General features: G+C 62.1%; 4 protein-coding genes across 25 annotated transcripts in view; 3 read left to right on the top strand and 1 right to left on the bottom strand.

Annotated features, from left to right (window-relative positions):
* The first annotated feature begins 2,384 nt into the window (after window positions 1-2,384).
* SCT (secretin) lies at window positions 2,385-3,429 on the top strand. The gene is made up of 4 exons (XM_054437696.1): window positions 2,385-2,509; window positions 2,592-2,693; window positions 2,792-2,884; window positions 3,196-3,429. The coding sequence occupies exons 1-4, from the start codon at window positions 2,439-2,441 to the stop codon at window positions 3,305-3,307; spliced, it is 378 nt and encodes a 125-aa protein (XP_054293671.1). The 5' UTR covers window positions 2,385-2,438; the 3' UTR covers window positions 3,308-3,429.
* Window positions 3,430-4,711: 1,282 nt separating this feature from the next.
* On the top strand, window positions 4,712-13,380 carry CDHR5 (cadherin related family member 5). Of its 5 annotated transcripts, none has more exons than XM_054437689.2 (15): window positions 4,712-4,860; window positions 4,946-5,121; window positions 5,415-5,465; window positions 8,031-8,123; window positions 8,254-8,355; window positions 8,468-8,578; window positions 8,674-8,844; window positions 9,544-9,634; window positions 9,765-9,862; window positions 10,004-10,204; window positions 10,359-10,472; window positions 10,556-10,640; window positions 10,818-11,399; window positions 11,880-12,037; window positions 12,215-13,380. In XM_054437689.2, exons 1-15 carry the CDS (start codon window positions 4,776-4,778, stop codon window positions 12,632-12,634), a joined length of 2,538 nt encoding a protein of 845 aa, XP_054293664.1. In that variant the 5' UTR covers window positions 4,712-4,775; the 3' UTR covers window positions 12,635-13,380. The 5 variants fall into 5 exon arrangements, with proteins under 5 accessions (XP_054293664.1, XP_054293666.1, XP_054293665.1 ...); XM_054437691.2 differs by having other exon boundaries at window positions 11,151-11,399; window positions 12,215-12,841; XM_054437690.2 differs by having other exon boundaries at window positions 11,058-11,399; window positions 12,215-12,841.
* Window positions 13,381-13,923: 543 nt separating this feature from the next.
* On the top strand, window positions 13,924-17,294 carry IRF7 (interferon regulatory factor 7). 9 transcript variants are annotated; one of them, XM_054437684.2, is made up of 11 exons: window positions 13,924-14,105; window positions 14,384-14,686; window positions 14,772-14,934; window positions 15,018-15,231; window positions 15,495-15,550; window positions 15,627-15,849; window positions 15,992-16,078; window positions 16,164-16,244; window positions 16,316-16,705; window positions 16,794-16,912; window positions 17,049-17,294. In XM_054437684.2, exons 2-11 carry the CDS (start codon window positions 14,667-14,669, stop codon window positions 17,202-17,204), a joined length of 1,509 nt encoding a protein of 502 aa, XP_054293659.1. In that variant the 5' UTR covers window positions 13,924-14,105; window positions 14,384-14,666; the 3' UTR covers window positions 17,205-17,294. The 9 variants fall into 9 exon arrangements, with proteins under 9 accessions (XP_054293659.1, XP_054293658.1, XP_054293661.1 ...); XM_054437683.2 differs by having other exon boundaries at window positions 15,492-15,550; XM_054437686.2 differs by lacking the exon at window positions 15,992-16,078 and having other exon boundaries at window positions 15,492-15,550.
* A 494-nt stretch (window positions 17,295-17,788) lies between these two features.
* Window positions 17,789-26,562, bottom strand: part of PHRF1 (PHD and ring finger domains 1) — a 36,747-nt gene continuing 27,973 nt past the window's right edge. For 4 of the 10 annotated variants that reach the window (XM_054437677.2, XM_054437675.2, XM_054437678.2 and 1 more), the window contains exons 11-18: window positions 24,700-24,881; window positions 24,276-24,395; window positions 23,404-23,558; window positions 20,281-22,935; window positions 19,495-19,646; window positions 19,083-19,343; window positions 18,761-18,889; window positions 17,789-18,216 (exon numbers count right to left, since the gene is read on the bottom strand). In XM_054437677.2, coding sequence (XP_054293652.2) covers window positions 18,073-18,216; window positions 18,761-18,889; window positions 19,083-19,343; window positions 19,495-19,646; window positions 20,281-22,935; window positions 23,404-23,558; window positions 24,276-24,395; window positions 24,700-24,881 — 3,798 coding nt within the window. In that variant the 3' untranslated portion in view covers window positions 17,789-18,072. The remainder of the gene's footprint in view (window positions 18,217-18,760; window positions 18,890-19,082; window positions 19,344-19,494; window positions 19,647-20,280; window positions 22,936-23,403; window positions 23,559-24,275; window positions 24,396-24,699; window positions 24,882-26,562) is intronic. The other 6 variants (XM_054437674.2, XM_054437676.2, XM_063670639.1 and 3 more) reach the window with 3 other exon arrangements.

The following is a 26,562-nucleotide window of genomic DNA, read 5'->3' as shown; positions in this document are numbered from 1 at the left end:
TCAAAACAAATAAATAAAAATAAAGAAAGAAATAAAAACAGTGACCAGGGTCTTGCTATGTCTCCCAGGCTGGTCTCGAAGTCCTGGCCTCAAACCATCCTCCTGCCTCACCGTCTCAAGTAGCCGAGACCACAGGCATGCACCACCATGCCCAGCTTTTAGGATTTTATTGGTATGAAATACCCAGAACAGGCAGATCCACAGAGAAAGAAAGTAAATTCATTGTTACTCAGGAGCTGAAGGGATGGGGGAAGGGGAGGTAAATGCTTTATGGATTTGAGGTTTTCCATCTGGGGAGTAAAAAGTTCTGGAACTAAACAGCGGTGCTGGTTGTATAATTCCGTGACTGTACTAAGTATCACTTCATACTTTAAAATGGCTAAAATGGTAAGTTTCATGTTATGCATATTTTCCCACAATAAAAAAAAAAAAAACTCAGCAGTAGAGAATAATTTAAAAACGGGCAAGCGATGTGAAGATACATTTAACCCATGACAACACGCAAATGGAAACAAGCACCTGGAAAGAGGTTCGGAATCACCCGCCACTGGGGAAATGCAACTAAGACCACAAGGAGGTGTTGCCGCAGAGAGAATGGCTGAAGGTTAAAAATAGCGACTGCAGGGATGTTGACAGTGTGCAGAGAAAGTGAGGCTGGGCGCTGTGGCTCATGCCTGTAATCCCAGTGCTTTGGAAGGCCGAGGCAGGTGGATCACTTGAGGTCAGGAGTTTGAGACCAGCCTGGGCAACATGGTGAAACCCTGTCTCTACTAAAAATATAAAAATTAGCCAGTCATAGTGGCAGGCACCTATAATCCCAGCTACTTGGAGGGCTGAGGCACAAGAATTGCTTGAAACTGGGAGGTGGAGGTTGCAGTGAGCCGAGATGGCCCCATGGCACTCCAGCCTGAGTGACAGAACAAGACTCCATCGAAAGAAGAAAGGGAGGGAGGGAGGGAGAGAAGGAAGGAAGGAAGGAAAAAGAAAGAAAGAAAGAAAGGAAAAGAAAAGAAAAAAGAAAGAAAGAAAAGAAAGAGAAAGTTAAGTCCCACACTGCTGACGGGGCTGTGAAATGATGCAAACGCTGGGGTAAATATTGTGGCTGATTTAACAGACGGATACAGTGCATGGCTCGCAACCACAGCAGAACATCAAAGGGCTTGACAAGGCCATTTCTCCCTCCACTCCATGATGTATAAATGGCTCACAGACACTTGAGAAGATGCTCCACATCGCTGGTCATTAGGGAGATGCAAATCAAAACCGCAGCGCGACACCACATTGCACCCACCGGCATCGTTAGTACACGACAAACAAAAAGCCACAAAGTAGCAAGTGTTGGTGACAAGAGCCGTGTCCCTGCTGCGCTGCTGGGAAGACAGTTTGGCGTTTCCTCAGAATATTTAACACATAATTACTCTGTCACCCAGCAATTCTCTCATAACTATACCCCCAGAACGCTTGAAAACGGGATCGGGAAGGGCCGTTTGCACACCCACGGTCACAGCAGCGTTATTCGCCGTCACCCCAAAGGGGAGGCAGCACAGGTGTCCACGAAGAGGCCCACAGATGAGGACGCGGTCGATGCGGTCCCTGCACACAGCGGGCACAGTTCCCCACAAAAGGGAAGGAGATTCCCACACGGGCCAGGCCGCGGTGGCGAAGGCGGAGGATGCTGCGCTGAGAATCCAGCCGGTCCCCAAAGGACAAATCCCGTGAGGCTCCCCCTGCGCGCAGTCCCTGGAGGCGCTGAATCCACAAAGTGCACGGGGCGCCGGGGCTGAGGAGGGGAGAGGGCGTTTGATGGGGACAGAGCTTCATTTTGGGAGGACGGGAGCGTCTGAGAACGGATTTTGGGAGGACGGGAGCGTCTGAGAACGGATGGTGGGGATGGATGCACCGAATGATCCTGAACCACGCACTTCAAAGCAGATAAAATGGCAACACCGGCCCCCAACAGAATCACGCCGCTCAGGCCTTCCAGGGACCAGAGGCGCTGTCCCCACGCTGAAGCTGGAGACGAACTCGCCCCAGCAGGGTGCTCCAGGGGCCTCCAGAACTCCGGCTGCCGCCCCTTCCCCGGGGCCCCCCAGTACCTCCCCAAACCCTCCCCCAAGCCCCCCGGCCCCTGCGCCCCCGCGCCCCCGCGCCCCCGCAGGCACCGAGGCTTCGCGCTGCGGTTCCCTCTGCGGGTCCCGGGCCCGCGCTCCCTTCGCCCCCCAGGCCGGGACGTCCCCCTCCCCCAGCCGGCCGAGGGGCGCCAGCGCGGCGGAGGGGGCGGGAGGCCGGGCCGGGGCGACAGCTGGGGGGGCGGCCCTGACCTTCCCGGGATCGCTGGGCGCGGCCGGGCCGTCCCCTTTCCGAGCGCCGCCATAAAGGGGCCTTGCGGGGGCCCAGGCCGTGGCCGCAGCGCTCAGCCCCTGCGCCCAGACCCCGCCATGGCCCCCCGGCCCCTCCTGCTGCTGCTGCTGCTCCTCGGGGGCTCCGCCGCGCGCCCCGCGCCCCCCAGGTGAGCCGCCCGCCAGGCCCGCCCGCCCCCCGGCCCCACCCGCCCCCAGTGCGCCCTGACACCGACCCCCGACCGCCCCCAGGGCCCGGCGACACTCGGACGGGACGTTCACCAGCGAGCTCAGCCGCCTGCGGGAGGGCGCGCGGCTCCAGCGGCTGCTGCAAGGCCTGGTGGGGAAGCGCAGGTGAGGCCGGGTGGGGTGGGGGGTCCTGGCGTGGTGCCCCAGCAGCAACGCGCGACCCCCCAGCTCCAGGACTAACTCTGTTTTGGGGCGGGGGGCAGCGAGCAGGACGCAGAGAACAGCACGGCCTGGTCCAGGCTCGGCGCGGGTCTGCTCTGCCCGTCAGGGTCCAACATGCCCACTCTGCAGGCCTGGTGAGCACCCGCCCCACCGCAGACCCCACCGCAGACCCCACCGCAGACCCCACCGCAGACCCCACCCCAGACTCCACCGCAGACCCCACCCCAGACCCCACCGCAGACCCCACCCCAGACCCCACCGCAGACCCCACCGCAGACCCCACCGCAGACCCCACCCCAGACCCCACCCCAGACCCCACCCCAGACCCTTCCTTCTGTCCGTGGCCTCCCTGGGTCAGCGCTGGTGGCCACTGGAGGCCCAATTCCAGCAGCGGGGCCGGGGTCTCCAGCCCCAGCCCTTAGCCCCTCACGTGCTGTCTCTGCAGGATGCCCCTGGACGGTGCCTGGTCTCCCTGGCTGCCCCCTGGGCCCAGACCTGCGGTTATGGTTTCAGAACCAGCCGGCGCTGCTGCAGAAGGAACCTTGCGGCCCAGATGAGGAAGGAACCCCCTCACCACCTGCCAGGCCTAGGAGTGCAGCTGCATTTGGGGTGGGGGGCGGGCTGGGGGAGAGGGGGAGGGGTGATACTTGGCACCAATAAAGGAGGAATCAGACCCAGACGCTGGGAGTTGTCTGTGTCCACTTGGTGTAATCGAGGCAACCCCTGTGTAGCGGGGCTGAGGGATGGAAGGAGGCCCATCCACCCAGCAGGGACTGACCACACCCAGCTGCCCTTTACACCTGTGGGCACAGCCAGCCCCTCATCCTTATCTCTGGCGTCAGGGCCACCTCCTGTACGTCGACTAAGCACCGCAGGGCCCTGCCCCACCGCTTGTCATCCATTAGGAAACATTCTGGGGCTCGGGGGAGCCCGGACACCCTCTCAGCTCCTGCCCGGGGGCCCATGTGGTCAGTGTTTCTGGAAGGGGTAGTGGGGAGGGTGTGAAGGGTCCAGGGGTGCTCAGGCAGGCAGGAAGAGGGGAGGGTGGAGGTGTCACCTGGGGTGCCAGGAGTCCACTCTGGCGTGAGGACTCTGGACCCTCTGTCTTGTGTGGCCTCGGACCAGCAGCTTGAGCCCTCAGAGCCTGTGGAGCACGGAGCGTGCAGGGCCTGGAGGCGACCATCAGGGCACTGTGCAGGGTTAGGACACTGAGCCCAGCCCCAGCCACGAGAGGCCAGAAGCTTCGGCGCACAGGCCCCCTCACGACAGCCCCTTCCTCGCCCCGACCCCACCCAGTGGCCTCTCCCTAGAGCTGGGGGCTCGCGGGGGCCAATGAAAAGAGCAGGGCAAGTGTCGAGTCTCACCTCACCCCCTCTGTCGGGCACCAGGGCTCCCCAGGAGCTCCCAGCTGCCCCTCACAGCCCTGCCTTAGCCTCAGTCACTAAGGCCCGGTCCAGCCCTACCCTGAGAAGCCGACTTGTCTCTGGGGCGGGCAGGGGTGTCCCCAGGACACAGTGAGGAGAGTCTTTTCCTTCAGAACCTGCTGTCAGGCAGGGAGGGAGGTGCTCCCTGGGGAACACCCGGGTTCTGAGCCTCAAGGGGTGGCCTTAGGGGAGGAGCCAAGCCAGGGCAGCCTGGGCTAGGGAGGCAGGTTCCAGACACCCCGACACCAAGGGCTGAGCCCCCGCCCCCAGCCCCCAGCTTCTCTCCCACACCCTAGCCCTGCCCCTGCCCGCATGGCACCCATGAGCCACTCTCCAGTCCTTTCTGCCCTGTGTCTCGGTGTCTGTGGCGTGAGCCCCCGGTTGACCCCTGCACTCAGTCCAACTTGGGCCAAATGACCGCCCCTCCTTCTGGCAGTGGGCTGGACCAGCCGGCCAGCGGGAGCCCCCTTGGCAGAGGCCGGTTGTAAAGGATCATAAAGTGGGCGGCGTCTGGCTGGGGCGAAGGTCGCTGAGGTAGGAACTGCGCCAGTCCTAGACGCCAGACCCGCTCGGACCCTCCCGCCAGGTGACAGCCGCCATCATGGGGTCTTGGGCCCTGCTGTGGCCTTCCCTGCTGCTTACCGGGCTGCTCGGCCGACCCCCGGGGACCGTGGCCCAGGCCCAGTGTATGTGCGGGCAGGGGCAGGTGGGGGCACGGGCGGCGGGGAGCCGGGGCTGGGAGGCGCTGATCCCTCCTCTGCAACCTTACAGACTGCTCTGTGAACAAGAACATCTTTGAAGTAGAGGAGAACAAGAATGTCACCGAGCCGCTGGTGGACATCCACGTCCCGGAGGGCCAGGAGGTGACCCTCGGACCCTTGTCCACCCCCTTCGCATTTCGGATCCAGGGAAACCAGCTGTTTCTCAATATGACTCCTGATTACGAGGTGTGGGCGGCAGGTGGGCGGGATGTGGGGGTCCCAGGAGAAGGGCGCCTGGATCCTCAGGCCACACCTCCCTCGGGGGCCTAGGAGTTCTATGCCCGTGGGCATCCACTAACACCCATGCTTGGTGGTGCCTGCCCTAGAAGGCTGGGCCATTTCGGGATGAAGTTGCCTGGGCCCACACCCTCAGCACTGACCACTGATGATGGGGACCCTGGGCCAGCGCCTGCCCCCTTGGCCTCAGTCTCCCCACCTGTGGGGCAGGACAGTGACTGCAGACCTGTCTACATCCACAGGAAAACTCACTGCTTGAGGCTCAGCTGCTGTGTCAGAGCGGAGGCACACTGGTGAGTCCCCGCCCTGCTCCCCGTCCCGCCCGGCCACCTCTGCTGGGCTCTGCCCTACCGGTCCAGGACCAGTCTTTGATGACATCAGCTAGGGTGTGGTTTCAAATGCCACCCCCCCCCCCGAGGGTGATGCCCACATTTCCTCCAGTCCAGACTCTGCCCTGAGCTGTGGAGTCCCTGTCACTGACCCCTTGTCCAGCAGACACCCCACCCAGTGTGCCCAAGACTCCCACCCCATCCCTCAACCACCCACAAGGGAGGCACCTTTATCCTGCCAGTCACGGGGACCACCTTGGTTCCTACTCACCATTCCTCCCCACGTGCCCCCCATTGGTAAATCTGTTGGCTGTGCCCCAGCTCGACCCAGAAATCTACCATCTGTCCACCTCCAGTCCCACCAGGGCCGGGACACCAGCACTCATTTTGGGAAACTTTAACAGCTGGCCCACTGGCTTCCCTGTTGCCCTTTGCCGGCCCCAGTCCACTCCACGTGGCAGAACAGCCCCTGTGGATGTTGTAAACCAAGGCTGCCCAGCCCACCTGTGGATGTTGTAAACCAAGGCTGCCCAGCCCACCCGTGGATGTTGTAAACCAAGGCTGCCCAGCCCACCCCAGCCCTCCACGGCTCCTTTCTCACTGAAAGTCAAACCCAGGTGTACTGTGCGGAGGCTCTGCTGCAGCCTCAGGGCTCCCTCCAGGCACACTCCTCCCTCACCGGCTCAGGACTGCAGTCTTCAGAGAAATCTCAACCCCCCTATTCCCTGTTGTATCCCAGCCCTGCTCCCCCAACATCCTGCTTCTTGACCAGCGGCATTTTTCTCGGCTTTATTAAGGAAAATTGCAGAATCCTGAAGCCAACACAGGCCCCCTCACCTACCAGCACACAGCAGGCTCTGTGCGCTCCACACACCACGGCACGTCACCCGCACGTATCTTGGGATGTGTCTCTGAAAGAGAGGGACTCTTTTTTGAGATAGAGTCTCGCTCTGTTGCCCAGGCTGGAGTGCAGTGGTGTGATCTCGGCTCACTGCAACTTCTGCCTCCCGGGTTCAAGCAATTCTCCTGCCTCAGCCTCCCGAGTAGCTGTGATTACAGGAGCGCGCCACCACGGCCAGCTAATTTTTGTATTTTTAGTAGAGACGGGGTTTCTCCATGTTGGTCAGGATGGTCTCAAATTCCTGACCTCAGGTGATCTGCCCACCTCGGCCTCCCAAAGTGCTGGGATTACAGGTGTGAGCCACTGTGCCCAGCTGACAATCCAGTTTCTTCACAAATAAATCTCCAGGAAAAAAGATGGGAGAAAGAGAAAGGTACAGATGAACAGAAGCTCAGGAGAATTACCAACCAGGTGCATAATGTGGGCCCTGATTCAAACAAACAATTGTTAAAAAACCCTTCAGAGACCACGGGGAATGTGGCATCCTGGACATTTGAGGTAGAAAGTGACCACTTTTCCCAGGTGTGACAACAACATTGTGGTTATGTTCTAAAAAGAAGAGTCCTGGCTGGACGCGGTGGCTCACACCTAGAATCCCAGCACTTTGGGAGGCCGAGGCGGGTGGATCATGAGGTCAAGAGTTCGAGACCAATGTGGCCAGCATGGTGAAACCCCGTCTCTACTAAAAATACAAAAATTAGCTGGGCATGGTGGCGGGTGCCTGTAATCCCAGCACTCTGGGAGGCCGAGGTGGGCGGAGGCCGAGGCAGGAGAATCGCTTGAACCTGGGAGGTAGAGGTTGCAGTGAGCCGAGATCACGCCACTGCACTCCAGCCTGGGCGACAGAGCGAGACTGTATCCAAAAAAAACCAAAAACCAAAAACCAAAAACAAAAACCAAAAAAAAACAGCGAAAAGAAAATAGATTGTCTTTCCTCACCTGAGATTCTGCTGGCTGCATCCCCAAGTACCTGCATTATTCTTCTGTGGAGCACCTGCCACCTCCTGGCTTTATAAAGTCCTTTTTGTCTGTTGTTATAAGTCCTGCCAGGACAGGCACCACCGGGCAGAGATTTGTCTCTTGTGATCTCTGCATCCCAACGCCTAGAGTTGTGCAGCCCCCCTGCAGCCCCCCAACAACTAAATGAGCGAGTGGACGGGTGGCCGTCGAGGGGTGCACCTCACTCACGGCGGGGACGGGTGGCCGTCGAGGGGTGCACCTCACTCACGGCGGGGACGGATGGCCGTCGCGGGGTGCACCTCACTCACGGTGGGGACGGGTGGCCGTCGCGGGGTGCACCTCACTCACGGTGGGGACGGGTGGCCGTCGCGGGGTGCACCTCACTCACGGTGGGGACGGGTGGCCGTCGCGGGGTGCACCTCACTCATGGCGGGGACGGGTGGCCGTCGAGGGGTGCATCTCACTCACGGTGGGGACGGATAACCGTCAAGGGGTGCACCTCACTCACGTTGGGGACGGATAGCCGTCGAGGGGTGCATCTCACTCACGGCGGGGACGGGTGGCCGTCGAGGGGTGCACCTCACTCACGGCGGGGACGGATAGCTGTCGAGGGGTGCACCTCACGACGGGGAGGGGCTGTGGGAGAGGCTGACGGCCACATCCTGCAGGTGACCCAGCTGAGAGTGTTCGTGTCAGTGCTGGACGTCAATGACAACGCCCCCGAATTCCCCTTTACGACCAAGGAGATAAGGGTGGAGGAGGTGAGGCCAGTGAAGCCGCGGGGACTGGGCCGGGGGTGTGGGAGCCCAGGGTGAGGGCAGGGGGCGGGTGGGGGCAGGGGCTCCACAGGGGCCAAGAGTGTGGCCGGACCAAGCCCCTCTCCCTCCCCAGGACACGAAAGTGAACTCCACCGTCATCCCTGAGACGCAACTGCAGGCCGAGGACCGTGACAAGGACGACATTCTGTTCTACACCCTCCAGGAAATGACAGCAGTCAGTGCCGCCCGCCCCACCCCAGCGCGAGCCCCTCGCCTCTGACACCCGCAGCCGCCCTCGCCCTCCCGCTCCCAGGCTCTTAGGCTCTGTCCTCCCTGACTCTCCCCAGGGTGCCAGTGACTACTTCTCCCTGGTGAGTGTAAACCATCCCGCCCTGAGGCTGGACCGGCCCCTGGACTTCTACGAGCGGCCGAACATGGCCTTCCGGCTGCTGGTGCGGGTGAGCAGGTGACCCCAGCCCTGAGTCCCACACGCTTGAGGCCCCCTTGGCCCCAGCTGCTCCCAGGCCTGATCCAGCACAGCCGGCTGTTGCAGGACACTCCGGAGGAGAATGTGCAACCCAGCCACACTGCCACCGCCACGCTGGTGCTGAACGTGGTGCCTGCCGACCTGCGGCCCCCCTGGTTCCTGCCCTGCACCTTCTCAGACGGCTACGTCTGCATCCAAGCTCAGTACCACGGGGCTGTCCCCACGGGGCACACACTGGTAATGGGGAGGGAGGGGAAGTGCACGGGGCAGGGCCTTCTAGGCAGGCTGGACACAGGGACGGCCAGGATCAGAAGGGCAGGATCGGGGTCAGGGGTGGGGCCAATTTTGGTTGTGATTTTTGAAACAAATACAGACTCTCCTTGTAAACCAATCCTTCCCACCTTGAGGGGGTGAGGGAGCAAACCCTGAACACACAGAGAGGAGCGTGGGCCCCAGAGCCAGGCAGTCTCAGGGGCCTGGGGAGGTGGGCTGGGGCCCTGGAGCTCTTAAAGGGTGGTGACATCTCTGCCCTGCTCACAGTCACCACTGGGCCCACAGAGGCTGTCTGCAAACCTTCACGGCACCAAGGCACCCGGGGCCACCAAACAGTACATGAGAGGCAGAAATGCAGACCCCGGGAGCCCCCACTTCCTAAATGTTTGCTTACCCGTCAAGACAAGCCTTGTGCAAATGGGACTCCGTATCTTTGGGCAACTTGACTCATTCATTAGTAAGGGACCCACAGGGGTGTTACTGATTGTGATGCTGGGACAAGGGACTATCCTAGGCAGGCAGGGACACCCAGCCACCAGCGGGACTGGGCCCCTCCTCAGCCAACCCTGCCCTTGATGGGGAGCCAGAGGGGCCAGGCTGGGGCCTGGCTGGGGCCATCCACCCCAGCCCCATGATGTGCCCTCCCCTCTGCCATCCCTGAAGCCATCCCCCCTCGTCCTGCGTCCCGGACCCATCTACGCTGAGGACGGAGACCGCGGCATCAACCAGCCCATCATCTACAGCATCTTTAGTGGTGAGTGGGGCCCAGCCCTCAACAATGCCCTGTACCCCCTCTGTCCCTGTCTCATCCCCACCTTGGGCAGAGCTGGCTGGGTCCCTGGGCCTCAGGGGGCCGGGGCTGAGCATTTCCATCATCCCCCCAGGAAACGTGAATGGTACATTCGTCATCCACCCAGACTCGGGCAACCTCACCATGGCCAGGAGTGTCCCCAGCCCCGTGACCTTCCTTCTGCTGGTGAAGGTGAGGGGGGCACCTGCATGGGCGGCAGGGCTGGGGGGCCGGGGCAGGGCCCCCGCCAAGTCTGCACCTTCCTGAGCCCCAGGCTTCAGCGCCAGCTCCACCTTCAACCCCACTAGTCACTGCTGCCTCCCCCGCCTCCAGGGCCAACAGGCCGACCTCGCCCGTTACTCAGTGACCCAGGTCACCGTGGAGGCTGTGGCTGCAGCTGGGAGCCCACCCCGCTTCCCCCAGAGCCTGTACCGTGGCACTGTGGCGCTTGGCGCTGGGGCGGGCGCTGTGGTCAAGGATGCAGCTGCCCCCTCTCAGCCTCTGAGGATCCAGGCTCAGGACCCAGAGTTCTCGGTAGGTTGCACATCCAAGGCTGATGCCTGCCGCCCCCACTGGCAGCCTTCCTGTTGCTCAGAGTCCCTGGGCCCACCTGGCCTCCCCTCTGTGGGTGGGTCAGGGCTGTACGTGGGAGGCAGCCTGGCCGGGGACTCAATGAGACCCTGTCCAGGACCTCAACTCGGCCATCACGTATCGAATTACCAACCACTCACACTTCCGGATGGAGGGAGAGGTTGTGCTGACCACCACCACACTGGCACAGGCGGGAGCCTTCTACGCAGAGGTGCAGGGCAGGGCAGGCGGGCATCTCCAAGGGTGTGGGGCTTACAGATGTGCCCAGGAGGGACAAGCCCCTTCCTGCCCCAGGTTGAGGCCAACAACACGGTGACCTCTGGCACTGCGATCACAGTCATTGAGATACAAGTTTCCGAACAGGAGCCCCCCTCCACAGGTGAGCCCCCCTCCACAGGTGAGCCCCCTCCACAGGTGAGCCCCCTCCACAGGTGAGCCCCCCTCCACAGGTGAGCCCCCAGGGTTCTCCAAATAAGCCCCTTCGGTGGCTCCTTCCCCGCGGTAGGTGTGCAAGGGGCGGGCAGAGGCAAGCCCAAGCACTGTTCCCGGCCCCCAGATGTCCCCCCATCCCCAGAGGCTGAAGGAACAACCGGGCCCTGGACCGGCACCACTTCCGAGGCCCCCAGACCCCCTGCGCCCTCCCAGGGACCCTCCACGACCAGCTCTGGGGGAGGCACAGGCCCTCATCCACCCTCTGGCACAACTCTGAGGCCACCAACCTCGTCCACACCCGGGGGGCCCCCGGGTGCAGAAAATAGCACCTCCCACCAACCAGCCACTCCCGGTGGGGGCACAGCACAGACCCCAAAGCCAAGAACCTCTCAGCCGATGCCCCCCGGTGTGGGAACCAGCACCTCCCACCAACCAGCCACTCCCGGTGGGGGCACAGCACAGACCCCAAAGCCAGGAACCTCTCAGCCGATGCCCCCCGGTGTGGGAACCAGCACCTCCCACCAACCAGCCACTCCCGGTGGGGGCACAGCACAGACCCCAAAGCCAGGAACCTCTCAGCCGATGCCCCCCGGTGTGGGAACCAGCACCTCCCACCAACCAGCCACACCCGGTGGGGGCACAGCACAGACCCCAGAGCCAGGAACCTCTCAGCCGATGCCCCTCAGCAAGAGCACCCCATCTTCAGGTAGCACCCACTCTGTTGCCTTCCCTCCCTGACTCAGGTCATTGGCTGGTACGGGAAACGCTGTAGGAAGGGTCTACCCCAGGCTGACCTGGCCTGACCATGAAATCCCAAAGAGGGGTCTGTTTGGGACTGACAGACACAGACAGACCCAAGGCCCCCAGTGAGGTAAACTGTGATGTGTGTAGGACAGAGGCAAGATGGGGGGTCCAGCGAATCCCACAATTCCCACCGCTGCCACTCACCCTGCAAGTCCCTGCACCTCCTGTGAGCTCCTGTGAGCAGCTTGGCCTCCCCGCGGGGGCCCAGGGTCTCACTGAGACACACAGGGCCCTCGAGCCAGGGTCAGCAGAGCCTGAGATCTGGGAGACAGCCCAGGCCTGGGTGGAACCCAAGTGTCCCAAGCCTGGCACAGGTTGGCATGGGGAATGCCTGGGGCGCTCAACAGTGCGGGGGTGATGGCGTTTTCCACTGTGATCCCAGGTGGCGGCCCCTTGGAGGACAAGCGCTTCTCGGTGGTGGACATGGCAGCCCTGGGAGGGGTGCTGGGTGCGCTGCTGCTGCTGGCTCTCCTTGGCCTCGCCGTCCTTGTCCACAAGCACTATGGCCCCCGGCTCAAGTGCTGCTCTGGCAAAGCTCCGGTGAGGCCCAGGGTGGAGGACAGGGCAGGCAACCAGGCAGGGAGTGGGGGACAGGAGAAGGGAGGGCACAGGGGCAGATGTGGAGGCGGATGAGTGTCCAGCGTGGAATGAGGGTGTGCAGAGGCCAAGGCTGCAGAGACCCAGGGACCCTGCTGACACCTCGACTCCCGCCCACAGGAGCCCCAGCCCCAAGGCTTTGACAACCAGGCGTTCCTCCCTGACCACAAGGCCAACTGGGCGCCCGTCCCCAGCCCCACGCGCGACCCCAAGCCCACGGAGGCACCGACGCCCGCAGAGCCCGAGCCCCCCGGCCCTGCCTCCACAGGCGGTGCCCCTGAGCCCCCCGCAGCGGCCCGAGCTGGCGGAAGCCCCACAGCAGTGAGGTCCATCCTGACCAAGGAGCGGCGGCCGGAGGGCGGGTACAAGGCCGTCTGGTTTGGCGAGGACATCGGGGCAGAGGCAGACGTGGTCGTTCTCAACGCGCCCACCCTGGACGTGGATGGCGCCAGCGACGAGGGCAGCGGCGACGAGGGCAAGGGTGCGGGGAGGGGTGGGGGTCCCCACGATGCGCCTGGTGGCGATGACTCCTATATCTAAGCAGTCCCTCCACCCTCTCCCCCGGCCACGTGGGCACTGGAGGTCCCGCTCCCCCAACCTTCAACCCGAGGCAGAATAAAGCGAGGCTCCCGAAACTCAGGCCATGGCGTGGGGCAGGTGCGCGGGTCCACGGGGGCCCCATTCACTCATGTCCCCCATCGTCATCAGCGCTTGAGCCCGGGTGTGCAGATGGGGGCGGCGGGTCTGGCCACGCTGTCCCCACCCCAAGGCTGCAGCACTTCCCGTAAACCACCTGCTGTGCCTGCCGCCTTCCCGAGGCTCCGTGCCAGCTGGCCTGGGAAGTTCCTCTCCCGCTCTAACCACAGCCCGAGAGGGGGCTCCCCTCCCCCCACCTGCACCGGGGACCTCCCGCTCCCGACCCTACACAGAGATTGCCTGGGGAGGCTGTGGAGACGATGCAAACCCCCAGGACGATGCACTTGGGAGCCGGTGGTCTCAAACACCTGCCGGGGGGCCTAGTCCCCTTCTGAAATCTACATGCTTGGGTTGGGGCACAGCAGTAAACAACCCGCCCAGAGGCCTGGACTGAGGTGCGCTGGGGGTGGGTGTGCCGTGTGGCCTGAGCAGGAGCCGGACCAGGAGGCCTAGGGGTGAGAGACACATTCCCCTCGCTTCTCCCAAGGCCGGAGCCTAGGCTGGGTGCCCATGCCCAGAACCATCAAGGGGTCCCTTGTGGCTTGTCAGCACTTTCTCTAATGAAAATACACCATTAATTCCTTTCCAAATGTTTTAATTGTGAGAGTATCTGATATTCTTGTCTGAACAATCTAAAAAACCCAAAGGGGGCTGCGCACGGAGGCTCTTGCCTAAATCCCAGCACTTTGGGAGGCCAAGGTGGGCGGATCACCTGAGGTCGGGAGTTCGAGACCAGCCTGACCAACATAGAGAAACCCCGTCTCTACTAAAAATACAAAATTAGCCAGGCGTAGTGGTTCATGCCTGTAATCCCAGCTACTTAGGAGGCTGAGGTAGGAGAATCACTTGAACCCGGGAGGCGGAGGTTGTGGTGGGCCAAGATTGTGCCACTGCACTCCAGCCTGGGCAACAAAAGCGAAACTCCATCTCAAAAAAAGAAACGCAAACGGTGCAGCTGCCCCTTTTTCGAGGCACGTCCACCTCCCATTACCCACTTTCTTTTTTTTTTGAGACTGAGTCTTGCTCTGTTCCCTGGGCTGTAGTGGAGTGGCTCCATCTCGGGTCACTGCAACCACTCCCTACTTCCTCCACTCCTCCCTACTTCGCGCTGCCCGGGGCGGGGTTCCGCTGGTCGCATCCGATAGTAGGAACAGGCGGCGGGCACCCTTCCCGGAAACTCCCGCCTGGCCACGGGACCTCCTTGGCTGCACCTGCAGCTCCTTGAGCCCCGCCTCCGGCCCGGCCACCATAAAAGCGCCGGCCCTCCGCTTCCCCGCGAGACGAAACTTCCCGTCCCGGCGGCTCTGGCACCCAGGTACTGGGGACCCCAGACCCACGCGGTGCAGGCCCGGGAGCGAGAGCCTCCACGGGGGCTCCGTGACCCCGGAGGGGTAGAGCCAAGGGCTGGGGGAGCCTGAGGGATGAGGGTCCGGCTGGGAGGGAGGCAGGGACGGAGGCGGAGGCGGAGGCGGGGTTCCGCGGCGCTGAGAAACGGACGGGGTGGCATCGGGGAGGGTGCGAAGCGCCACTGTTTAGGTTTCGCTTTCCCAGGAGCGTGACCCGCCCCTGACGTCGCCTTTCCCGTCTCCGCAGGGTCCGGCCTGCACCTGCCCGCCAGGCCTGGACACTGGTTCAACACCTGTGACTTCATGTGTGCGTACCGGCCACACCTGCAGTCACACCTGTAGCCCCCTCTGCCAAGAGATCCACACCGAGGCAGCGTCGGTGGCTACAAGCCCTCAGTCCACACCTGTGGACACCTGTGACACCTGGCCACACGACCTGTGACCGCAGCCTGGCGTCTGCAGCGACAGGAGCCCTTACCTCCCTTGTTGTAACACCTGACCGCCACCTAACTGCCCCTGCAGAAGCAGCAATGGCCTTGGTTCCTGAGAGGTAAGAGCCCGGCCCACCCTCTCCAGATGCCGGTCCCCCAGCGCCCTGCAGCCGGCCCTGACTCTCCGCGGCCGGGCACCCGCAGGGCGGCCCCACGCGTGCTGTTCGGAGAGTGGCTCCTTGGAGAGATCAGCAGCGGCTGCTACGAGGGGCTGCAGTGGCTGGACGAGGCCCGCACCTGCTTCCGCGTGCCCTGGAAGCACTTCGCGCGCAAGGACCTGAGCGAGGCCGACGCGCGCATCTTCAAGGTGGGACCCCGGCCCCGCCCCGGGTGGGAGGGCCCGCCTAGGACACCGCGGGCCCGGCCCACGTGTTCCGTCCCCCTCTTCAGGCCTGGGCTGTGGCCCGCGGCAGGTGGCCGCCTAGCAGCAGGGGAGGTGACCCGCCGCCCCCCGAGGCTGAGACTGCGGAGCGCGCCGGCTGGAAAACCAACTTCCGCTGCGCACTGCGCAGCACGCGCCGCTTCGTGATGCTGCGAGATAACTCGGGGGATCTGGCCGACCCGCACAAGGTGTACGCGCTGAGCCGGGAGCTGTGCTGGCGAGGTGAGCGACGCCGGCTGCCAAGGGCGTTGGCATTCATCCTGCTTGGGGAAAGGGGAACATTCTCTGGGTCAGATTTGTGGTTTTAGAAGCTGTTCTAGGAGAGGCTGCCAGCAGGTCCAAGACAGGTGGAGCTACATCCCTACCTCCTCAGGCCACAGCCTAAGGGTTCACAGCCAGGAAGCTGGTGGGGGCTACACCAAGTTCTCCTTGTGTCTCTCACTCTGGTCTCGGGGCCTAACGCCTGCCCCATTCTCCCTCAGAAGGCCCAGGCACGGACCAGACTGAGGCAGAGGCCCCCGCGGCTGTCCCACCACCACAGGTAGCCTTCTCTCTGCCTGCCTCTCCTCCTGCCAGGCCGCGGAGCTGCTTAAGCTGACCCTGACTTTTCCCTGCAGGGTGGGCCCCCAGGGCCATTCCTGGCACACAGAGATGCTGGACTCCAAGCCCCAGGCCCCCTCCCTGCCCCAGCTGGTGACAAAGGGGACCTCCTGCTCCAGGCAGTGCAACAGAGCTGCCTGGCGGACCATCTGCTGACAGCGTCATGGGGGGCAGATCCAGTCCCAGCCGAGGCTCCTGGAGAGGGACAAGGGCTTCCCCTGACTGGGGCCTGTGCTGGAGGTGTGGGCAGTGCCCAGGGAGTGGCGGGGGAGAGCACGGGAGGGGCCAGTGTACCTGGACGGACACTTGAGAAGGGGGCTGGGGATTGGGGAGCTGGAGAAGTAGGAGGGGACCACCGTTCCCACTGTCCTCCCCTCCTCAGGCCCAGGGCTCCCTGCTGGGGAGCTGTACGGGTCGGCAGTAGAGACGACCCCCAGCCCCGGGCCCCAGCCCGCGGCACTAATGACAGGTGAGAGGAGTAGGGGTTGGGAGGCCTGGGGCACAGGGAGGGGCTAGGGATGAGGTGCCAGCACAGGATTCCCTTCCGGATGCAGGCGAGGCCGCGGCCCCAGAGCCCCCGCACCAGGCAGAGCCGTACCTGGCACCCTCCCCAAGCGCCTGCACCGCGGTGACAGGTGAGTGGATCCTAGGAAGGGGCAGCCTGTCCCCGCCCACCCCCGTCACTCACAGCTTGGTCTCCACACAGAGCCCAGCCCAGGGGCGCTGGACGTGACCATCATGTACAAGGGCCGCACGGTGCTGCAGAAGGTGGTGGGACACCCGAGCTGCACGTTCCTGTACGGCCCCCCAGACCCAGCTGTCCGGGCCACAGACTCCCAGCAGGTAGCATTCCCCAGCCCTGCCGAGCTCCCCGACCAGAAGCAGCTGCGCTACACGGAGGAACTGCTGCGGCATGTGGCCCCTGGGTTGCACCTAGAACTTCGGGGGCCACAGCTGTGGGCCCGGCGCATGGGCAAGTGCAAGGTGTACTGGGAGGTGGGCGGCCCCCCAGGCTCCGCCAGCCCCTCCACCCCAGCCTGCCTGCTGCCTCGGAACTGTGACACCCCCATCTTCGACTTCAGAGTCTTCTTCCGAGGTCAGTGAGGCCTCTGCCTGGGGGGCTGTCTCCAGGGGTCCTTGGGAGCACCTGCCTGCGAGGTACTCAGCAGAGCCCCCTTCTTCAGAGCTGGTGGAATTCCGGGCACGGCAGCGCCGTGGCTCCCCATGCTATACCATCTACCTGGGCTTCGGGCAGGACCTGTCGGCTGGGAGGCCCAAGGAGAAGAGCCTGGTCCTGGTGAAGGTGAGACCAGAGCCTCAGGGAGGGGAGGCCACGTGCTCAGGCCCACTGACAGACGCCTGACGCCCTCAGGGCCTCGGAGAGGGGGAGGGGAGGCCACACGCCGGGTCACTGACAGACGCCCAATCCCTCCTGGCAGCTGGAGCCCTGGCTGTGCCGCGTGCACGTGGAGGGCACGCAGCGTGAGGGTGTGTCTTCCCTGGACAGCAGCAGCCTCGGCCTCTGCCTGTCCAGCGCCAACAGCCTCTATGACGACATCGAGTGCTTCCTTATGGAGCTAGAGCAGCCCGCCTAGAACCGGATCTAATGAGAACTCCAGAAAGCTGCAGCAGCCCGCCTAGAGCTGGCCGCGGCCGCCCAGTCTAATAAAGAGAACTCCAGAACACGTACGGGCGTCTTGGCTGGTGGGGAATTGGGTCCAGGCTGAACACGGGTGAGGCCCAGGGAGGTAGGGGACCTCCACGGCCTCCCTGCACACCAACTCACTTCTGTCTTCACCACACACATCACAGCCAAGCTTTGACTCAAAGAACAAGACCCTTGAGAGGCCGGTGGCTGCCAAAGCCACTCCCACCAGCTGTGCCGAGGGCAGGGACAGCATTTCCCCACGCCGGACACCTGTTGCCAGCCCTCAGGCTGCCACTGCTGCACCCTGCCTCCAGGAGGCAACTGTGTTGAATGCAAACTTGAGCAATTATTTACAAGAGCACAACATAATTGGAAAAGAGAAAGTAAAGACATTCCTAATTCAGAGCCAGAGGTACACAGCAGCTGTTGGTGGGAGGCCACCTAGAGATTTATCAAGGACGCGCCACCCCACCAGGAGCCCCTCCTGATCACCAAGTGCTTTATCTTCCAAATAGTAAGTCAATCAAGAGGTTTCTAAAGATAATCAATTTTTGATAAATTAGAATGGAAACAGTGTATCTATAATATACATACAAAAGTGTCCAGTTTTCAACTGTGAGCAAGACAGGCGCACAGACCAGGTGTCAGCACAGGAACCTGACAGCAGGCATGCTGATGCCCCCCCATTTCCCGCCACTCCCGACAGCTCCCCGGGCATGGCCCCGTTTCCTGCCACTCCCGACAGCTCCCCGGGCATGGCCCCGTTTCCCGCCACTCCCGACAGCTCCCCGGGCATGGCCCTTGATTGCCTGGCTTCAGCCCTCGGCCCCCTGCGTGGGCGGTTCCTCGCCGGCCTCTGGTTTCTTGTGCCTGCGCATGTGCCTGTACTTGTCCACGTATGCCTTCACCAGGTTGGCCACCTTCACGGGGTTGATCTCTCCACTCTTGCTGTGGCAGATCTGGAGAAAGAGGTGCAATCACCAAACGCCCTTTCACATCCAGATGTTCCGGGCCAGAGCCCAGGGCCAAAGCTGGGCTCCCTCGCCTGCCCTGCTCAGGAGCCGGCCCTGGGTGCAGCATGCAGACACAGCGGCAGGGGCCGCCCCACCTATGTGGGACCCCCGTCCTGATCGCTATGCCGCTCACAAGGCCACTGAGGGTCCCATGGTGTCAGGGGGGAGCGTGGGCTGAGACGTCACCAGGCACCTGCTCACCTCTGGGGGTCTTGTTCTCCCACCTGTAAGCTGGGTGTAAGCTGGGTAATTTTAAATTACCCAGGGTGCACTGAGGCACCCTCCTTCCTAAGCATCTGCCAGGGCAGCCACAGGCGAACAGGCCTGACCCCAGGCCTGCAGGATGTGGCAATACAGCCCCCTGACCCCTAACCTGGCTGGCTGATCTCAGACCTGCACTCATGGTCACCCCAAAGTCCGTGTTGACGAGACAGCAGTGATGTACCACCCGTGACCCCGAGCCCCACACACAGGCTCACGCACAGCCCACCTTCTGCACGGCCTTGCGCAGGATGTCCTTGTACTCCTCCTTGGTCACCTCCCTCTTCTGGTAGAAGGGCTTGATGGCCAGCTTCACCTCCTCCACAGCACGCTCCTGCATGTGCAGCTTCTTCATGTACTAGAGGGGGACACGTGTGTGATGCGGCCAGGCAGGGGGCCGGGAGTCCGTCTGGCCAGAGGCACTGTGGTTCTGGACACCCTTGCAGTTCCAGAGGCACAGCGACCAGCTTCCGCCCCTAAACTCAGCCCCAACAACTTTAGTTTCAAAGTAAGACGGGAACATGGGGAAAGTGGGAGGAGGCAGGACTCACCTCCTCCTTCTTGGTTTTCTCCGCAGCTAGCCTGGGGGCCGGGGTCTTCTCCTCCGAGTTGCTGGCTGCAGTGGCTTGACTGGCTGGCTCTGAGGCTGGGGTCAGGGCAGTGGGCACTGGGGCCAGGGTCTGTGCTGCCCCACAGCCCACTAGCGGCAGGCTCCCCTGGAGGATGAACTGGACCGTGGGCTGGCTGACCAGTGCGCAGGGTGGGATGTTTGAGGGCTGGGCCGGGGCAGGCGGCAGGCTGGGGCTATAAACCTGGGAAGGACACCCCTGCTGAGAACTGGGCCCTACGGCTGGCAGCTCTGTGCCCAGGAGCCATGAGGCCTCAGCCCCAGCCTAGTGTGTTGTGTGGCACGGGTGCCAGGCCACTGCCCACAGCCCACAGCCCTCCAGCCCAGGCACCCACCTGAGAGGGGTCTGTGTCTGGGAACCCAGGTTCCGGAAGCACATGACTGGGAAGGGGCAGCTCGGAGAACACCTGCCTGACCCCTGTGGGGGCCACGTCCTCCATGTCCCAGGCTCCTTCTCGGGGCTTCTGTGGCCTGTGAAGTGGTGCCCCTGGGGGCCCAACAGAGAGAGGTGGGTGCTCTGTGCCCACCCCTGACCAGAATGCTGTTTCACAGCTGGAAAAATCCAGAAAAGCGCCAGGAGCAAGGACCACAGAGCAGCCCTCAGATCCACCCCCAGCAGCAAGGGGAGGTCGCGAGGTGTGCCAGCTCCTAGCCACTGATCCCCGACCATGACCTGTTCTGCCCACCTGCAGGACACCCCCACACCCACTATCCCAGTCTTCCCTGGCTCCAGAAGCTCCCTGTGGTGGCCAGGGCCCTACTCACTCAGGGACCCTGTCCTCGACAGGGGTCACATTTACAGGGGGCTCTGTCCTCGGCGGGGGCCGGGGCCCTACTCACAGGGGGGCTCTGTCCCAGGCGGGGGCCGGGGCCCTACTCACGGGGGGCTCTGTCCCAGGCAGGGGCTGGGGCCCTACTCACGGGGGGCTCTGTCCCAGGCGGGGGCTGGGGCCCTACTCATGGGGGGCCCTGTCCTTGGTGGGGGCCGGGGCCTTATTCACTGGGGGCTCTGTCCTCGGCAGGGGCTGGGGCCTTACTTACTGGGGGTTCTGTCCTCGGTGGGGGCCGGGGACCTACTCACTGGGGGCTCTGTCCTCAGTGGGGGCCGGGGCCCTACTCACGGGGGGCTCTGTCCTCAGCGGGGGCGCTGCTCTCCGACTCCTGCAGGTTCCAGGTGACCCGCTTCACCAGGGCTCTGGACCTCAGCAGGGGGGTCTGTGAAACCACCTCCTCAGGCTGGGCTGCCTCCTGTACCCTCCCACTCATAGAAGGGCTGTCTTCCTTCCCCACAGGCGCCACATCCGGGGAACTGGGTGCCTCGGCCTTCTCAGCCGCGTCCGGCCTGAGCAAATGTGGCTCCTGGGGGCCCTCTGGCAGGGGTGGGGGCTGCGAAGGGTCTTCATCGTGCATCAGTGACACCTCCCTCTGGATGGCGGCCACGGCCAGGCTGGCTGGGGGCAACGCAGGCTTCGGTGGGAAGTCTCGCTCCGGGGAAGAGTCTGTGCTTTCGGGAGAAGGTGGCGAGCTCATGTCATCGAGCTGGATGAAAACGGCGTCGCTTGAGAAATCGTCAAAGACGTGTCCCGCCTCCACGGAGTCGCCATAATCCAGGTCCAGGTCATCGGGCTCACACTCAGCTGCCACCTCCAGGACAGGGGGAGCCTGCAGGGAGGCCTTGTTGGCTGTAACCACCTCCGGCAAGACATGTGCTTCCCCCAAGGCTGGCGACCTGGTGGGGAGGTCTTCCCGCCCTGGTTCCCCCTGTGCAAGGGGTACTGGGGAAGCCTCCCTCACAGCCCCCTTCCTCTCTGGGGAATGGGACCGGGTCCGCGGCCGCTTCTCGCGGGACCGTGGCCGCCTGTGCTCCCGTGCCCTGTGCTCTGAGCTTGGGGACCGGGACCTCCACTTCCTCCGGTCTCGGGGCCACACCACACTCTCCTTCCTCTCTAGCTGCTCGTGGCTGCGTTCCCGCTGGTGCTTGTGCCTGCGGAGCCTCTCCAGGCTGCTGGTGGGGGAGCACTCCCTTCCCCGAGGTCTGGACGCGGATCTCCTCTTCTTCTTCTTCCTGCTCTCATAGTGCTCGTAGGAAGAGCTGCCAGGGCTCCCCGAACGCGACCGGGACGTCCTCCGGCTGTGGCCCCAGGGGCCCCGCCTGTGCTCCCTGCTCTTGTCCTTGGCTTTCTTCCTCTTAGCTCGCTCTCGGCTGCTGGAGCGGTCGCTAGAGGACCGCCGGCTCTTGGCCTTGGACCGCTGCCTCCTGGGGCGCTCCTCACCCACTGATGGTGATGCTGACCTCGAGCTCCTGTCCCTGGATTCAGAGCGCGTCCCAGAGCGCGTCCGTCCGTGCTCCCTGGACACCCTCTTCCTCTTGGCCTTCTTCCTGCTGCGGGAGCTGGATGTGGAGCGGGACCGGGAAGGGGGCCTGAGCTCCACAACTCTGTGGGTGGCAGCCTGCGGCACGTCCGGGCTGGGTGGGGCTTCTGGCTCCATGACAGTCACACAGGTCACCGTCCGCTCCTCAGAGCCAAAGAAGGTGCTGCAAGACGCCCCATCCTCCTCATCCCAGGGCTCTGGTGGGGATGGCCTCCGCACCCGGGCAGCCAGGCCCTGGCTCTCTGTGGGTTCCTCTCGCTCCATGTCAGAGGCCCCCTCGGCAGCCACTGCACCCCGGAGCTTGGACACAGCAGAGGACGGTCCAAGAGGGGGCTCGGGCTCTGTACCAAAGATGCTCTCCACCGTGTAGGAGGTGACGCAGCGCACAGCCTGCACCGTCTGGGCCTTCGGGCTGTTGATGGAGATGGTTCGTGTGATCTCAGAGGGCAGGAGGCCAGGGCCAGACCTCTCCGGGCTGCTGCTAGGGGCGCTGGAGTCGGAGCCGGTGGGGTCGGATGGGTCGTAGACCTCGCTCCGGAGCTGCTTCGTCTTCTTGATGGAGAAGAGGGGTGAGGGGTTCTCCTTCCTCTGCTCCTTATTGTCCACAGGCCGGAACGTGTTACAGAAGCCAGGACTGGAGAGCTGGCTGGAATGTGCCATGTTTCCAGGAATATTGATCCGGAAGCTCTCAAAGGTCGACCCAACCCCTTTCCCTCTTGATGGTCCCAGTGGGGCCAAACTGCCATGGGAGCTGGGGGCTGGGGGCCGGGAGCTGCCCGTGTGCACGCCGGGCTCCCGGGGCACCCTGCTGCTGGCCTCGCTCTCTGCCCGCGTGCCTCGCCCTGGCTGCCCGGCGCCCTCCCTGCCAGTCAGTCGGCTGATACAGGCGCTGGGGATCTCAATGCTCTGCCCGTGGGCCGGGGATGCATCCTGTCTGCCACCACCGTCGTCTCTCCTGATCTTTGGTATCCTGGGTAGCTCAGAGATGTCCGTTCTTCTGGGCGCTGGTTTCAGGGGAGGCCCCGGCACCACACTGCGACATGGGGGCTTAGAATCTCTGCTCGAGATCTTAGACGCGGCAGAAGCCAGGGGCAAAGTGTGCTTGTTGGTGCCGTTGAACCGGGGGCTGTGACTCTGTCTGAAGCCAGGCGCGCTCCCATTTGACAAGTTCTGAGCCTGAACCGACCCAGGGGTTGCTGACAAGTCCAGCCTCACAGGTGCCCCTGAGGTGCGGGCGGGGATGCAAGACCTGCCTTGACAGCTGAGCCCTGTGCTCTGTGGCCTGTTTCCTGAGGGGCCTTGGGCCAGGCTCCCGGAGGGCAGTGCTCGGGGCTGCAGGCAGTCCTTGGATCCTTCTTCCCCTCTGGACAGACTGCCTGAGTTTCGCTGAAAAGAAACTGGAGCTAAAAAACAAAAAGCCAACGGCAATCATTTACCACCTACTCTTCTTAAATGTCAGTGGATTAACTTTTATCACAACTGGTTTTCTGTGAGGTCGTGTGCTTTAAACTCCCATCTGCCTGTTGAGGTAGACACCTCGCCTTTCCACACCTGGAGAGCTGCTTCAACAGCCACTCTGTGGATGACAAAGTACAGTGCCTGAGGCCAACAGGATACGATATTAACCAGGGGCGGGGGCAGTACCCCATTAGGACATGTTCTTATGAACGTGAAGCTGCGGGGCTGGGCAAGAAGTCGGAGCTAACTGAGAAACTGCTCAAGAAGGGAAATCAATGGAGAAAAATGGCTGAGGAATAGTCCCCCCAACTTCAGCTACATCTTCCGTGAGTGAGACATGGGCTGAGTACTTGGGAACAGCCTGAGGACCAGCAGCCCACAGAGGAAGGGGCCATGGCAGGGGAGGCGCTCACCCGCCCTCTTCGCGCTGAGGGAGCCGTCGCGGTGGATGATGACATCACTGCTGCCCAGCATCAGGAGGCTCTGGCCCGACAGGATGCTGCCCAGCAGGTCAGGCACTGGCTCCTCCTCCAAGTCTGGCTCTGGCACCGCAGCAGGGAGGCACCTCCTGTGGGCACAGACCCGAGGCCCTGCCATCACTGCCTCCCACGGCCTGAGGGCTGGCACCCAGGCAGAGCCCTGCAGCAGGCGGGAGCCAGGGAGAGCGGGGCTGGGCCGGGCCTGCGCCTCCCCCACAGCCCTGGCTCTGGCTGCTGTTCTAAGAGGTGCTCACCAGGGCCTCCCAGAGGGAGGGAGGGAGCCCCACCTCGCAGCTCTGGCTCCAGGGAAACCAGGTGTTTTTGGGAGAAGTCACCTCTGGTGCCTTTGCCACCCCCAACTCCACCAACAGGCGGGAGGGGGCAGACAAGCATCTTTACCTGTTTTGTTGGTTTTGGTTAATTCTTTTTTTGTTCTTGTGGCGAAACAAAAGAACTGGCCAAAAGGTGACCTCTGATGACAGCCTCATTCACCAGGGCCACTGCTCCTGCCCGAGGCGGTGTCCCTGTGCTGGTGGCTCTCAGGCCAGGGTGGGGGGCAGAGGGGCCACCTCGTGGAGCTGCAGCAACTCCCAGTCCACGCTCACGGGCAGGCAGTGGCCTCTGACGCAGGATGGGCTGCAGCACTGCCTCACGCCAAGAGCCGACTGATCAGCGTGACAGCTGAGGGGAGGTGCTGAGGCCACCCAGGGCCACAGAGAGCCAGGCTATCGCGGCCCCACCATGGAACCCCCATCCAATGCCCGACTGCTGCCCTCACCTCCCCAGAAGCCTCTGCCCTCACACACCTGGAAAGCCCCACGGAGACGGGCCTGGCCACGGGCTGGTGGGACTGCAGGGCTGACCGGGACAGAGCCCGTCTCTTGGCACTCAGAGGAGAAAGAGGGTTTGCAGAAAGCTCTTCACTGCTAGAGGGGAGGACACAGGCCAAAGGAAACAGGTGACTCCCAGCTCCCAGAACCCCCAGCCCAGGGAGACGGCACGGAGGAGGATAGCCGAGCACTGGCCACGTGGCAGCACGTGTGATGTGGGCCCCGCACCAGACCTCTAAGTTCCACGCTGCCCACCTGCACTGTATGGCGGTGGGAGGAATGGCCACCCTCACTCACAAACACAAAACCTAACACCTCCGCATGCACCTCGGGGCCCCGTGCCCACAGCCCCCAGGGAGAGGAGCGGGTGCCCAGGCAGGACCATCACCAGTTCGCTCACCTGTCGAAGGGGTCCAGCTCATAGGGATCTCCAAACAGAGACAGAGAGGCAGCTCCAATATCCGCTCTCAGCAGCCCCAAGGAGGGCTCCACTGGCTTCAACACTGATGGGATGCAGCTGCTGTGAACAGGCCTGCGCAGGCCCAGCGTCCGCGCGATTCGAGAGCGAGTGGTGGCTTCACTCTGAATCCAGTAACAAAGAAAAAGATAAACAGAGAGATAGGGATGGCATCTACGAGGGCCCTGTAAATGCCACGTGAAGCCTTCATCAGCAACAGCGAACATCAGGGCGGGAAAATACTAAGCCAAAGTCAACGGGCTTCGCAGGCATGATGACCAACAAGCAGGAATAATGCCGCACACATCGGCCACGAAGCTCCCTCAGGTTACCAGAGGCTCTCGGGGCGTTGCAGTGTTACCATCACGTAGCAGTTAGCATTAAGTGAAAACTCACAAAGAGGAAAACAAAAAATTCAACTGATGACTGACAGTAAAACCCCTTGGTGGCTCACATCTGTAATCCCTGCATTCTGGCAGGCCAAGGCAGACAGATCATTTGAGGCCAGTTCGAGACCAGCCTGGCCCAACATGGTGAAACCCCATCTCTACTAAAAATACAAAAATTAGCTGGGCGTGGTGGCTCACGCCTGTAATCCCAGCTACTCAGGAGGCTGAGGCAGGAGAATTGCTTGAACCCGGGAGGCAGAGGTTGCAGTGAGCCGAGATTGTACCACTGTAACTCCAGCCTGGGGTACAGAGCGAGACTCTGTCTCAAAAACAAACAAAAACAAACAAACAAACAAGAACACCAAAAAACCCTTGAGAAGATGACACAAATTTAGATTTTAAGCGCTATCATTATTCCTAAATTACTAAAAATCCTAAGAGTTACTAGCTATTTCCTTCTGATTCTAGGCAGAGCGGACAGAGCAGCCTCTCACTGTGGCTGGGACTGCACGGCCTGAAGGGCAAACACCCTCACCTGCCACCGGGCCCCCAGGCTGTGGTCCCAGAACGCTGTCTGCAGAAGAAATGAACCACAGAAACAGCACGCAGCCCAGCCGAGGACAAAAAGGAGGATGCCCAGGAGTGTTCTGGGCACAGGGATGGGAGAAGGGGTTCCAACCCAGGCTCAGGGCACCCCGCAAAGCAAAGGGAGAGCCCAGGGGACCTGAGAACTGGGAAATAGCAGGTCCTTATCCAACACCTGGTCATGGCTTTAGCTTCTACTCCAGGAATTTTGTCTGAATGAACAGATCAGATGTTCGAATAATCCATTTAAAACTAAAATAAGGGGGCCAGGCATGGTGGCTCACACCTGGAATCCCAGCACTTTGGGAGGCCAAGGTGGGTGGATCACTTGAGGTCGGGAGTTCAAGACCAGCCTGACCAACATGGCAAAACCCCATCTCTACTAAAAATACAAAAATTAGCCGGGCATGGTGGCACACACCTGTAATCCCAGCTATCTGGGAGGCTGAGGCAGGAGAATTGCTTGAACTCAGGAGGCCAAGGTTGCAGTGAGCTGAGATCATATCACTGCACTCTAGCCTCAGCAACAAGAGCGAAACTCCATCTCAAAAAAAAAACAAAAAAAAACACTAAAATATGGTTTTATATAAATACGTATTATATGAGTTTATATTTACGAGGAAATAAATAATAATCTTGAGTATAAATTCACATAAAGATGCAGCAGACTTGGTGCTCACACCTGGAATCCCAGCACTTTGGGAGGTCAAGGCAGGAGGATCATTTGAGCCTAGGAGTTCAAGACCAGCTTGGGGAACACAGTGAGACCCCGTCTCCACCAAAAAAAAAAAAATTAGCTGGGTGAGGTGGTGTGAGCCTGTGGTCCCAGCTA

This window comes from Pongo pygmaeus, chromosome 9, assembly GCF_028885625.2.
Source record: "Pongo pygmaeus isolate AG05252 chromosome 9, NHGRI_mPonPyg2-v2.0_pri, whole genome shotgun sequence".
Taxonomy (NCBI): domain Eukaryota; kingdom Metazoa; phylum Chordata; class Mammalia; order Primates; family Hominidae; genus Pongo; species Pongo pygmaeus.
This window is presented reverse-complemented; position numbering and strand designations above follow the sequence as displayed.

Coding starts and splice junctions, on each gene's coding strand:
- SCT (XM_054437696.1), top strand. CDS start 2,439: ATGGCCCCCCGGCCCCTCCTGCTGCTGCTGCTGCTCCTCGGGGGCTCC. Junction 2,694..2,791: donor GGCCTGGTGGGGAAGCGCAG/GTGAGGCCGGGT, acceptor GGCGGGGGGCAG/CGAGCAGGACGCAGAGAACA. Junction 2,885..3,195: donor ATGCCCACTCTGCAGGCCTG/GTGAGCACCCGC, acceptor CTGTCTCTGCAG/GATGCCCCTGGACGGTGCCT.
- CDHR5 (XM_054437689.2), top strand. CDS start 4,776: ATGGGGTCTTGGGCCCTGCTGTGGCCTTCCCTGCTGCTTACCGGGCTG. Junction 4,861..4,945: donor GACCGTGGCCCAGGCCCAGT/GTATGTGCGGGC, acceptor GCAACCTTACAG/ACTGCTCTGTGAACAAGAAC. Junction 8,124..8,253: donor AGGAGATAAGGGTGGAGGAG/GTGAGGCCAGTG, acceptor CTCCCTCCCCAG/GACACGAAAGTGAACTCCAC.
- IRF7 (XM_054437679.2), top strand. CDS start 14,713: ATGCCGGTCCCCCAGCGCCCTGCAGCCGGCCCTGACTCTCCGCGGCCG. Junction 15,232..15,491: donor CCGGGAGCTGTGCTGGCGAG/GTGAGCGACGCC, acceptor ATTCTCCCTCAG/AAGGCCCAGGCACGGACCAG. Junction 15,551..15,626: donor CGGCTGTCCCACCACCACAG/GTAGCCTTCTCT, acceptor TTTTCCCTGCAG/GGTGGGCCCCCAGGGCCATT.